General features: G+C 38.8%; 1 protein-coding gene across 3 annotated transcripts; it reads right to left on the reverse strand.

Moving 5' to 3' along the window:
* Positions 1–300: 300 nt before the first annotated feature.
* pinta (prolonged depolarization afterpotential (PDA) is not apparent) lies at positions 301–13,790 on the reverse strand. 3 transcript variants are annotated; one of them, XM_067761935.1, is made up of 5 exons: positions 13,667–13,790; positions 13,352–13,598; positions 4,868–5,060; positions 4,563–4,792; positions 301–543 (listed from the first exon to the last, which is right to left on the reverse strand). In XM_067761935.1, exons 2-5 carry the CDS (start codon positions 13,540–13,542, stop codon positions 342–344), a joined length of 816 nt encoding a protein of 271 aa, XP_067618036.1. In that variant the 5' UTR covers positions 13,543–13,598; positions 13,667–13,790; the 3' UTR covers positions 301–341. The 3 variants fall into 3 exon arrangements, 2 of the variants coding, with proteins under 2 accessions (XP_067618036.1, XP_067618037.1); XM_067761936.1 differs by having other exon boundaries at positions 13,352–13,545; positions 13,667–13,767; XR_010949029.1 differs by adding an exon at positions 1,752–1,916 and having other exon boundaries at positions 408–543; positions 13,352–13,763.
* Between the last annotated feature and the right edge of the window lie 366 nt (positions 13,791–14,156).

The following is a 14,156-nucleotide window of genomic DNA, read 5'->3' on the forward strand; positions in this document are numbered from 1 at the left end:
TTTCAAATGATAATTATTGTTATTCTTAAATTTTTCTATAATTGAAACATTGTATTTTGTTTTTGGAATAGTAAGTAGAAAATTTTTCAGACAACCTGCCATAGCTGCGCAGATAGATTCGAAATGGATCTATCTGCGCAGCTATGGCATGTTGTCTGAAAAATTCTCTATTTCTATTCCAAAAACAAAATACAATGTTTCAATTATAGAAAAATTTAAGAATAACAATAATTATCATTTGAAAAAATGATTGTTTTGGCCTTGAGCTCGAATCGAACCTTGAATATTTTCTTATCTTAATTTTATTTACTAACTTAAACTTGAACTACTAAACAAACCCTCTATGTCGTCAGTATACTTTTATATTTGTCATATTCTCTGTAGAAATCGACATTACTCTCCACAAACTGCTTCCATTTACAAGCAAGTTCTTTGTAAGTGGGTCCATTGCCACCAATATCTTTGGGCAATCCATCACATTCCACTGTCGTTAAACGCCTTTGTACTACAACGCGAGAACGCATTTTTGGAGTCATGAATAATCTGAAAAGAAAAATATAAATTCAATATCGCCTGCTTAGTGGAATATGACTATCCCGGTACCCGAAAAAGCGCGATATCTCAGAAAGCTTTACAAAAACGCCCTACATCAGCATTCGTTTCCAGGCGTTTTGACGTTTAAACAAAAAAAAATTAGATATGTCTTCCCTTAACTTATTCTGAGATAGATCGTTTTCGAATTGACAGCCAAGGTAGTGTGATATTCGATCCAGCCGTTGATGTAAAATAACTGATTTACCTTCACACGTGAATTTTTTTACTAATAACTATGTAGTAGACCCTACAGACGTTGCTCTGTCCAAAACTTGACTTGCCCTGTTACTCCTCATCCCTTGCATTCTTCTGCTCGTCCGTTTCTTTTTACCTTTCTTCTCTAGATTTATTTGAACGTAATTGGCCTTACTGTCATTTGAAGTGGTCACAAGAGCAATTGACCTTATGGCTGTTAGCTTATGGTATTTTCTTTTCTACACGAAAATGTCGCCTTCACGCCTACCCTTCAAAAAGTTGTGTTCTGTTGTAAAATCAGCTTAGCCTCAATAGAGGGCATCATTATCTTTTCTCAACAACCTACCCCTAAAAATGGTGAAAAATGCAACATTACTTGCCCTCACTGCCATTGATGGTGCAGAAAACAGCCCTGTCAATTAGCTGATGAATCACACGAAGCTGAATCGAATGCTATGGATCAAACGAAGCTGAAGCGAATGCTATATATGTATATGTGTGTCGCATCATGCCTCACTCAAAAGCAATTTGCGATCACATTTGACAGCGAACAAACACACGAACTGCATTTTTTTGTAAAAATGGTTACAATTTTTGTTCTTTTCAAGTCATGCAGGGGGGCACTGAACATTTTAAGTGGCTATAATTTCACAGGGCGAAGTGAGAATCTTAAAAATGTTTGCCGCTGAAAGTGGCGACATTTTGGTGTAGAAAAGAAATCACCATTAGTGTCACCCTACAGGCATTAGTACGTTCGGCATAACAGCAGCAAAAGAAACATCAATAGTGTTATAGCGATTTCACACAGAGGCTTAATGAAATAATTAGTCAAGTTTTCTACATTAAACCCTAATTGAACTCGATCTTCCATACAAAATACAAATTCTTAATTATCTCATTATTGATTTATTAAGAGCTTAAAATTGAATGGCAAATCTTTAGGAATCATTCATCATATTCACCTTTGCTTTTACCGCTGATGATTGTTGCTTCGATTACATTCGGCATTAATTTCTTAACGCAAAGTGTGGTTCCATTGCCAAATTTTGGTGGGTCTAAATTCGGAAGAAGCATGATTGGTGAGCCAATTTTCAAAGTTAATATATGCGCAGGCATTCCTGGTGGTTCTAAAAAAAGTTTAGAAATTGAATTGGATAATTCACAATTTGATCTTCATCTGTAACTGTGTCGATCGATTTATATTTCGTCACTTCACCATTAATTTTGTTTTGAATTGGATCATTAATTTTGTTAACATGATAATTTTTGGGAGCTAAGATTGGTCGTTCGCATAGCCAAAAAAGAAATTTTAACTTAAAATTCTTAATTATGAAATATGAAAAACCTTCGTCTTGATCGAAGGAACCTATAACCAAAATTTGGTGATGATTGAAGTGTGGGAAATACGTTTCCATAGCGAATATACACACAGAATTTGATTTTTATAGAAGATGTAGATAGACTGAAGCTAACAATTTTTTTTAACGGCGGCAGATTACTAAAGGTCCAAAAGGAATAATAGCCAAATTCAACAATGCACTCAAACTTTCGGTGTTAAAATAATCTAAGTTTGTACGGCAGCCATAGTTCTGAAAAATCCCACTTGTAGGGAAGGTGCTACACCCCTTTTTTCCCAATTCCACATTTTACTGAAGGTGTTAGGGACTTAACGACATATATGTAGCTCTTTACCAATTTTCATTATCCTACCGTTACTACATTCAGAGATGCAGTATGATATATTCCATTTGTATGGGGGGTGCCACGCCCCCTTTTTCCTAATTCCACATTCTCTTGGTGGTGTTAGGGATTGACTTCATATAACTCCTTACTGAATTTCAATGTTCTGGCATGTATACCTTCAGAGTTATGCAGTACCAAAGATTCCATTTGTATGGGAGGTGCCACGCCCCTTTTATATATCGAAATTATTTTTAGCCTAAAATCTTCCTGTTGATCGGAGAAACCTATAGCCAAAATTTGGTGATGATTGAAGTGTGAAAAATACGTTTCCACAGCGAACACACACACACACAGAATTTGATTTTTATATAGATACATAGATGTAACAAATGACAATCGAAAATAAATTATTTTCAATAATTTACGAAAAATAGAAAAATACGAAAAAATTCAAAATTTAATTTTCGCTGCATTTGCTGCAAAAGATAATATGGCTTTTTCGAAAATAGCCCCACATATTTGGTTCATAGTGTACCTATACCAAGTGTGTTCACTAAGCGATAAACGTCAAAACTACAAACAGCCTCGCTCACCTGATGGAAATATCAGGTCTAGAGTCGCATTTTTGGTCTCAACGACAACATTTTTGACTACCAATCGTATCGACTTTTTCAATTTTTCAATCATTCGGCGCACTCGGTAATGGTATCCATTTTGAATTCGCTGTCATTCCGAATCCAGCGAGTGCCTGTCAGAATGCTTGACAGATAAGTCAACACACTTGTACTTGTACACTATGATTTGGTTAGGTGCAACATCTATGGATAGTTGCGCATGCATTTAATTTTTATTGTATTTATAGTTAAGAGGGAAACGGCTGCTTTCCATTTTAACAATTTTTTGTAAAAACGAAATATTTTTTTGGGGGTGCTGACAGATGTTGGCTTAATGAAGAAAACGGCCCTGTATGAAAAGGGAAACTTAATTACTTCATTAAATATAATTGTTATTCCATTAAGTTTCTGTGTGAATACGGTATTAGTATCTCTGCTAAATTCCGAACGACATCGCTTACGAGAACCCAAGATTTGGGTCGGAAATGGATGTTGCTATTCGACAAGCAAATTAACAATTGTCAAAACAAAACTAAATACGCAAAAAAAATTTAAAACGAAACAAAATGATTCAGGATCCGTAGCTTTCATTTGCTGTAGCAACGTTTCCAACACCAAATACACAAAATTCTAAACTCCCTAAAGTAGGGAGTATAGGGTACTTTTTGGTACTTTTCGTAATTTCTACCCCATTTTAACAGACAGAAGCTTCGAATTTCAAACAATGCTTACATATATTATAAAAAATGTTGTTTAAAAAAATCGTAGAGATCGGTCATATACATATATAACTTATATCACATGCTTGCAACTCATCAACAACCGTAGTTTACGGTTTTTGAGGTTGCGTATTTGCCATGACGTAGCAAATGCAAAGCCGTATATAATTTTTTGGAGAATGCAATGCTAAATATCTATTGCTTTTGGAATGCAATCCACAAAGCATGTTTTCTGATCCAAATTGTGTAGTATATTTACAGGCGCGCATCAACAGAGCCTAGTTACAATGGATTTTTAGCAGCGCTTTATTTAACAATTATTTTATTAGGAAAATTTAGGCAATACTTTAGGGAAATAAATTAGCCGTAGAACAAACAGCTAATTTTGTGGCCAGATTAAGATGACAACGGTAGTGCTGGTATATGGCTGATATACGAATATGACAATTTCATCCCTTATTTCCTGATCAAGAACAATGTCGTACCCGGAATTTTTGCTTAGATGACTGTTCCTCCAATCGGGCCTCACTGAAAAGGGTATTCATAATGGACTCAGCAGCCTTCTTCGGGAAGTATGAATGAACCTACCTTTCATCTATAAAACCTAATCCAACACATATGGAATAGTTCCCTCTTTCTCGTTATATTTCTCGACCTCTGTAAACTTTAGAGATCAGCACTTCCTCAAATTCATGAAACTCCATGCCCACATTATGCCACGTATCGAAGTCATCTGTTTATTTATGTTAATATTTACCTGAATGTATTCAAAAAGATATTGACATGCGTTGGAGCATTTATAAATTCCAATAATTTCGGTTGGCATGGATAGGCTTGCCAACTTTCAACGGAATGTTTTATCATTCTAGCATTCAATTGTAGTGCATGCCCCAGCTGTACGCCGGCCATATCGAAAATAGCAACAATGCCACGACCACAATTATCTGGTTCGCATGTGAGTAACAAATCTAGAACCATCTTGCTAACCTACAATGTTAAGAGTCCAATTTACATAAGTAATCGTCATATAACAGACTTTTTTTTTAAATAGCTCAAATTTACCTTAAAAACGTTATTTTGGGAATGCTGTTTGGGATCATGCGCTGCTGCACGTATGATTACAACCTTACGATTTTTTGAATCCACACCATCGACTGGTAAAAATACACCCAACTTCAGTAGCGTCTGTATTTCTGGAAGAAATGGATCTCTGTTGGAAAACCACTCAATGCGTTCGGCTCGCATTTGATAGAAACTATAAATAAGCATTAAAAAAAAAATCGTTACGCAATTATGGTTAATAGCAACATCGGAACTTGATTTTTATACTCAGCTGAGCAGAGCTCACAGAGTATATTAATTTTGTTCGCATAACGGTACCCCGTAGTGGCATAAACTAATCGAGATAGATATAGACTATATCAAAATTATCTGGGCGAAAAAAGAACATTTCTTATCTTTACAGTATATAAGTAAATTATGTCAACATTCAACCCCAGTAATGATATGGTGCAACAAAATAAAAAAATTAAAGAAAATTTCAAAATGGGCGTGGCTCCGCCCATCTAGAAATTTTTTAATGCCATAAGTCGAACAAAAATTTACCAATCCCTGTGAAATTTGGTAGGGGCATAGCTTCTATGACGATAACTGTTTTCTTCAAAATGGGCGAAATCGGTTGAAGTCACGCCCAGTTTTTATACACAGTCGGCAAAAATCGATATAACTTTGCTAAACTTAGTTCACGCACTTATCTGAATTCACTTTATATTGGTATTAAAAATGGTCGAAATCCGACTATGACCACGCCCACTTTTTCGATATCGAAAATTTCGAAAAATGAAAAAAGTGCCATAATTCTATACCAAATACGAAAAAAGGGATGAAACATGGTGATTGGATTGGGTTTTTGACGCAAAATATAACTTTAGAAAAAACTTTGTAAAATGGGTGTGACACCTACCATATTAAGCAGAAGAAAATGAAAAAGCTCTGCAGTGCGAAATCAAGAGCCCTTGGAATCATGGCAGGAATACTGTTTGTCGTATTACATATATATATAAATTAGCAGTACCCGACATGATGTTCTGGATCACCCTGGCCCTCATTTTGGTCGATATCTCGAAAACGCCTTCATATATACCTCATTAATATCTTTAATTTGATACCCATATCGTAAACACATTATAGAGTGACCCTTGGTCCACATTTATGTCGATATCTCGAAAAGGCGTCCACCTATAGAACCAAGGCCCACTCCGTTTTAAAATACTCTTTAATACCTTCCATTTGATACCGATGTCATGCAAATACATTCCAGGGTTACCCTAGGTTCATTTTCCTACATGGTGATTGTTCCTTATTTTATCTCCAACGCTCTCAGCCGAGTATGTAATGTTCGGTTACACCCGAACTTAGCCTTCCTTACTTGTTTCGTATGCGAATCTCGTGTCTAAACTATTTTTTTAGGTTAGGTCAGATTGGCTGAATTGACGCACCGTCATCACATGTGCCTATGGTATTACTCGAAGCTTTTTTCCCAGGGGCCTTTTATATTTTATATTTTCCCGAACTGAGGATTTCAAAAAATAGTAGTCGTGTTTTTTAAATCAACGCATGATGCAATAAACCAGACAGGTCAAGTCATTATTGCAAAATGGATCCGCAGTTGACAATACAATACTCGCCCTCATAAGTTTAAGCGTTGCTTTTGACTTATCTGCAGCACTGATTTATTCAGTATTATAAAAAAATACACATTAATGTCTTTCTAGATTAACAAGTAACTTGCAGGAAAACAACGACTGTGGTCTGTATTTCGTCGGTTTAAGCTTTAGTCAATGGAACTGAATGGCTGGATCTTCAGAGTATCCCATTGTCCACAACTAAGGAATATGGAAACAGTTTTTTGACGTCAATGAGATGATTGGCGATCTGAAACAATGTCATGAAATTGCGGATGAGAACTCGGGATTGGCAGCACACGGTCTCAAAACCCAAAATTTATTTATGTAAACGAAGCGTTAAGAGGTAGGCTCATTAAGTAGAAAAATGTTGCTGGCGTTAAAATATAAAGGGATAGATGCTTCAAAAAATCAGAGCTTATAGAAATTCATTGATGTCAAAATAGAAATATGTGGCTTATCAAAACTTTATCTTAAACAGCTCTAATGAACCCTGGAAACGTATAAACATGAAATCGATGATCAAACCGACCGACATGTCGACTTTCTCTGTCTATCCACCTGCCTCTCTTCTGGCTAACCCTTTTCTTCCTCTCTTATTTCCTTTCCCATTTCTAGTTAACCTTATCCGCGCTTTCAATATCCCTATTCCTTTCACTCTTTCATGAATCTTTCCGCGCCTCCTCTTTCTCTTCAAGCTTTTGCTGTTATCCAAGTCACTATTTGTCTTAACCTTACCCTTATTCTTACTTTAGTCTCCCTCTTCCTCTTGTTCTCCTTACGTTTCCACTTCCCTTCAACTTTCTCTCTTTCGCGTCTCATCTCCTCTGCTCTCCCTTTTTTCTTTCATGACCCCGTTTCCAATGTGGAGCATAACTTAGGCTTGTTCTGCACAGTACATTATAAAAGTAGTAAAAAAGTAGCAAAATAGTACCAAATGTTATCACTCCCTACCACCTTAAAAAATTAAACAGGGGTTCCAGAGGGTGGTATCCTATCCCCGCTTCTATTTAATTTTTACATATCAAACTCCCTTCCCCACCAGAAGGAGTCACAATCATTTCCTATGCTGACGACTGCACGATTATGGCTACAGGACCTGGCCCTTCAGTTGATGAATTAAAAAAAAAAAATAAATGTAAGGCGCGATAACCTCCGAAGAGATCTAAGGCCGAGCTTCTCTTCCAATTTGCGTCGTGCTCCTCTTGATTTTCCCTACAAATTGGCCGGACGGGACCTACATGTTTTATGACGACTCCGAACGGCTTCCGCAAGGCAGATGAGTTTTCACTGAGAGCTTTTCATGGCATAAATACACCCGGAGCGCTTGCCAAACACTGCCGAGGGGCGACCCCGCTTAGAAAAATTTTCTATTAATTGAAAAACTTTATTTCTAAAATTTTGATGTTGCTTTGCCCGGGGTGTGAACCAGGCATGCTTAACCAACGAAACGATATCATTTCGTTACGATAATCAACGTTAATAAACGAAACGAAGTCATTTCGTTTCGTTTATTAACGTTAAGATCGTCAAATTAACGAAATGATAGCCGTGTTTTTTAACACGCGCGTATACGTTTCGTTTGCGCGTGTTAAAAAACGCCTATCTTCGCTTAGATAATGCTTAGGAGACCCATCTAGCGGCTGTGGTAAAACAACTAGCTACAGCAACAGGGTGTACCGAAAAGCGGAGACGCAACGCTCTGATGGCCATAGGGTATAACATATAGCTGAATCAGTTGCGATGAATTGTGGACACACATATAATACATAGAATTAGTGTACAGGGTGAAACAAAGACACATATTTCAGTTACATCTGAGTATAATGCGTATTGAAATTTAGTAGGACAAAATTTATGCGCAGCAATTTCAGAGGTGTATTTATAGTTTGTCTCTTAGCAGTCAATATAAAGTTTAAGCGTAAACGGATATACGCGTGTTAAAAAACACGGCTGATTTCGTTTCGTTTTCTGCCATATCAAAACGAAATCAAATCGTTTATGTTGATTATTAATTTCAAACTATGCTGGCAAAGCTGATTGATGGCGGAGTCATTAAAGGTGAAAGCATTAGCCAAGCTGATTGCAACTTTTCTCATGAATTTTGACAGTACAAACATTTCTCAGAGTATTTTTGACATTACCACCAACGAATTACACAAACAAATTACATAGAGTTTGTGTGTGTATGTGCGCTCGTTGTTGCCACCTTACGGCTTCACCATGGCTATAGCATTGCCAGCACAATTCAAACATAAAGTATCACGTTTTTGTTAACGTTTTTAACGTTAACGAAAGCTTTTCGTTTCGGTTAAAAACGAGATACAATTTATCTTGATAATTTCTTTATCGATAATATTTCGAAGTGTTTCAACGGAAACGGTGGAAATTTTTTGATAAACGATTAGCTTAACGTTAAGGTGCATCCCTGGTGTGAACCCACGGCATACGGTGTGGTAGGCGGAGCACGCTACCATCACACCACGATGGCCGCGCCTTGCGCAACTTGGCATTGTCACCGACAAGATCCACGGCCACCCTGTTTACGACGTGGAAGGAAAAGATGTCGCAAATATTGGACGTACGCGTCGATGGTGTCACACTACCGACTGTCAGTCACCCAAAGATCTTGGGGGTAACGTTCGATAATACTCTAACCTTCAAGGCTCATGCCACCGAGATTGTTTCTAGAGTACAAAGTAGCAACAAAATCCTTAAGTCGCTTGCCGGCAGCACATGGGGAAAACATAAGGAAACGTTGCTAACCACGTACAAAGCAATTGGCCGACCGCTCATGAGCTACGCGTCACCAGTCTGATCGCCTGGTCTTAAAAATACACACTGGAAAGGGCTACAGGCCTGTCAAAATGCTGCAATCAGAACTGCCACCGGATGTCTCCTTATGACTTCCGAACACCATCTACATAATGAAGCCAAAGAGCTCAATATTAAAGAGCACAACGAAATGCTGAACAAGCAGTTCTTGCTTAATTGTCACAAACCAGGACATCCTAGCAAACAACTGCTTGATTTACCACCGCCTCCACGGGGATTAAGGGAACATCTCCTGACACACACAGCCGTTTGATCCAGGCAAGTATAAGCAGGCCCTTAGCAAAATCCACACAGAATCCGTAAACGCCTTTGTCAGGACGCGCCCTGTGAACCCCGTTATTAATATGCAATATTCATTCATTCATTCGTTCTGGATACTGTAACAGGTTAAACTCTTACATACGTAATGTACGTCCTGCATGTGATGTGTCCCCACATGACACCAACCATATTTTCAATTGTAATGTGGAAGCTACGCCTCTAACACCCATCTCCCTATGGTCCGCCCCTGTTGAAGCAGCCAGTTTCCTTTGACTCCCGTTAGAGGATTTTGATGACAATTTGTGAGTGGTCGTGCCCATTGAATGGGGCGAAGCACTGTTAATACACCACCAACAACCACCTTAAAATTCATGAACGGATTAAGAGGGTCGTCAACTTTTTGTTGTTGTACTAATAACTTCACCTGTCTGTAAATCAGCCTAATGTCGATGTTATAAATAATCCGGAACTTTCGTATATGTCAGTGTGCGTTTTTGCATTGTTCCTAGTGCATAATAATATTTTATTTGCAGTTGCTTATTATCTCTGAGAATTAAATTTATACAAAAGTATTGCCACAGGAATTTTTTACGGCCGCCCTGTAGCTTGACCGTAATCGCGTTTGTATTTACCATTTGAAAGTGAATTGAGGTTATCGTTATCAAATTTAGCTTAGTAAGGTTTTACTTATTATACTAAGACTAATAAAATAGAAAAGAGGGTGGTGATTGTCTTCTGGAAAGCTGTTGAAACTCTCGCTTTTTGCTTGCTCGTAGGGTGTGTGCCTGAAATGTCTGTGTTCTGTATTGAAGCTTCTCCCGGGGGTAATTCGCATTTCTTAAGGAATTATATCCACAATTCTGGACGATATGACGAAGGGGCAATTATATATACACCGACGGCTTGAAAATCGAAAAGGGAACTGGAGCTGGGATGTACTCAACACATCTACAGCTAAGCCAATCATTCCGACTTCCTGACGCATGTAGTGTATTCCAAGCCGAGGTCTATGCCATAGGCAAAGCTGCTCCAAGATAGTGCGGTCTCCAACACCGACGTAACAATCTTTGTTGATAGCCAAGCCGCCTTAATGGCATTAGAGTCCAACATGATAAAATCGGACATCGTGCGGAGGTTCAGAGCCTCTCTGGCTTCTATAAGTCATCTCAATGTCTCTCTTTGCTGGATCCGTGGGTACAGCGGCATTGAAGGGAATGAACTCGCGGATGAGATGGCTAGGAAAGGTTCCGACTTAGATATAAGTGAGGTGGACAGCTCCGTCCGACCGCCGCTGAGTTATCTCCTAGGGAGAATCGACGAATATGAGAACAGGGCAACGGACTTGCTATGGACCAATAGGGTTGACTGCGAAATCTCAAGGTCCTTATGGCCATGCTTGGATAGGAAAGGCACCAGCTTCCTTCTCAAACTGAACAAATTTGCGGTGAGGGTACTTACGGGTGTCATCACAGGTCATTGTGCTCTCGCACCAATGCTCCGACGGTGGCGAGTACCAACAAGCTCCCTCTGCAGAAGCTGTCAGGATGAGGAGGAAGAGGAGTCGATCTACCATTTTCTCTGTCGATATCCAACGCTACAAAGAAAAGGCTCAGATTTCTGGCCTCACGCTTCTTCGACAGCCTGGCAGAAGTTGGGAAGGTGGACGTCTCGCTTCTTCTTGGGTTCATCAGGGAAAGCAAGTGGCTCGTTGAGGACCACTAAGAGGAGGTAATGGGGCTAATTTGCCGCCACCCTGTACTTACTGAGGGCACTCACAATGGACAAAAATGTCTCCGAGTGGAAGTGTGGGTACCACCCACGCACGCCCTCTTAACCTAACCTATATCCACTTGTTGGGTTCAAAACATCGAACAAAATTGTATTCCTTTTTTCCATTTGACATAATTTGGAGAATCTATTTCTAAATTTTCACGAGGTTCTGTAATGAAAAACTTTGAAAACGATTATCTCAAAATATCGTTTTTTGAAAAGTAAAGTTATGTTGCGGTGAGCACGTTTCCTCGAACACCATCAATCCAATCGATTGCACAATAGCTAATTCATGAACGATGGCATGGATCATTGGGCATTTACTGAAATCGGTTGAAATCGGTGAAATCGGTTGATATTAATTATTTTCTTTAATGAAACTTTTTTATTACATATTTTTTTTGTTTTAATGGGTAATTGTATAATTATTCTCCGATTGTTTTTATACAAAATTTCTCAAAATTGTATTCCCCAGAATATTTTGAGCTTAGTCTCGTAATGACGGTTCATTCACGGATCATTTCTTTCCACTTTTAAAATTAATTAAACAGAGTTTTTTTAGGAAAGGTTTTATAGAAATAAAAATCTTAATAACTCTGCTTAAAATTTTTAAATTGGCAATTTTTCATGTTCACTGTTTTTTAATGAGTTTAAAAAACAAAATAGGATATGGCAGAACATACTATACACATGTATACCGTTTGCTGCAAATTGCCGGGAGGGGTCGGGTGTGCTGTTTACTGTGTCGATCCAGAAATAAGCAGATTCTACAGGCTACTAGATCACTTCAGTGTCTTTCAGGCGGAAATTGTAGCAGTAAAGAAGGCAGCATAAGTCAGGCGGAGATAAAGGCAAAAATATTACACAGTATTTCATCAAGAAGTGTTGGAATGAAAAGAAGCATTGGAGAAACTGCGCTCAGGCCGGACCATATATCTATGTTTATTGGATTCCCGGTCATAAAGCTATAGAAGGTAACAAAAAGGCAGATGAGTTGGCAAAGAAGAATGTAGATTTCGATGCATCGACGTTATACGTCCATCAAGCAGGAAAGGTGTTGATAGAAGCGCGGGGCTGCAAAAGTTTTAAGACCATTTCAAATCCTACGACATAAGACTTCCTAAAGAAAGAAGACTTAAGGCTCACGACAATTGGACTACTACTAATTGGACACTGCCTTCTGGCGTCGCTTATAAGTTAGGTCACGTCAATGACAGCAGATGTAGGAAGTGCGAGCTTCGGAGAGAAACGGTTGAGCACGTTTTGTGTTGTTGTTGTTGTTGTTGTAGCGATTAGGTTACTCCCCGAAGGCTTTGGGGAGTGTTATCGATGTGATGGTCCTTTGTCGGATACAGATCCGATACGCTCCGGTAACACAGCACCATTAAGGTGCTGGCCCGACCATCTCGGGAACGATTTATATGGCCACATTGAACCTTCAGGCCATCCCTCCCTCCCCACCCCCAAGTTCCATGAGGAGCTTGGGGTCACCAGAGCCTCGTCTGTTAGTGAAACGGGATTCGCCGCTCGAAGGTGAGGTTGACAATTGGGTTGGAGAAGCTATATATTGCGCTACACAACCCCTTGAATCCCCACGTTTTGTGTTCGTGTAGTGAGGTGGCGAGGTCAAGGCACCAGCTACTAGGGGCGGCAGATATGCCAGATCTCGAGGCAGCAATTAAGCCAGATTCCAGAAAACTGCTACTATTTGCCAAGAGGACGAAGTTGTTTCATAATATAAGTCCTGGTACCTAATTGGGGTATGTCCGCATGGTCGTCAAACGAATTCTGGCAACACTGGGCACATTCAGTCTATGTTAGGACATCATTGACCTAACTTAACATAACTGCTCCCAAAACCAATTCGCGTTATCGGATAATGATAGGTTTAGTGATTGTTCCATGGTTTATTCAATTTGTGTGTCGAACTGCTAACTATGTTATGTTTTTTATTACCCGGACGTTGCCTTCCTTATTTTATTAAAATTTAACTTACTTTTTAAGCTTTTTCTTTGTGCGATCCACATCATATTTACAGCTACGCAGGAAGAAGTATAAATTCTCATAATCACTGTTGCCATTCACATTAGGGTTATCCTTTAGCCATTGTAATATATGTTGAATTTGAAACTTAACCCTTTCAGGTTCTGTGTCACAGGCTGTCACTTTCCTTGAACCGCGCAACATAATCTATCAATGAAATCTGTTCAATGGAAATCTGTTTTTTTTGTGTGTGTTAATTTCTGAAATGTAAACGAGCAATGTTTCGATATTTTCTTATGAATATTTTTATTGCAAACTTTGCTATTACTTTTTTTTCACTTAAAATCAATCACAAACATTTGCGCCATAAAAAAATGCTTTGCAAAGGCGAACCGTTAACAGAATTCGGTCTTGTTAGACCGAGCGATCTTATAAAACTGTGCCGAACGATATGCTATTACAACGTACGGAGCTGGGCATGTCTCGTATGTCGGTCCGGCATTAGCGTTGTTGACGTACTTATCGTTGGCGTTGCAGTCGACGCGATTCTTAGAAATATTGCATTAAATTAGCAGCGCAGATTAGGTGCTGAATGCACAACTGCTGGGAAATATTTATATGTAAATACATACATAAGTCCAAAGGGACTACATCCGTGCCAAAGAAGAGCCAACACACATGGTAAGTGATTATCTACTTGTGTATAGCTGGTGGTGACATTAGAGCGTATCGAAAAAACAATTCTTACCCTACACCTCTCATAAAGTATTGTGACGAATATTAGCATCACTAAGTGATACTAGCACCACTAAGGTGAT

Source organism: Eurosta solidaginis, chromosome 1, assembly GCF_040869045.1.
Source record: "Eurosta solidaginis isolate ZX-2024a chromosome 1, ASM4086904v1, whole genome shotgun sequence".
Classification (NCBI taxonomy): Eukaryota; Metazoa; Arthropoda; class Insecta; order Diptera; family Tephritidae; genus Eurosta; species Eurosta solidaginis.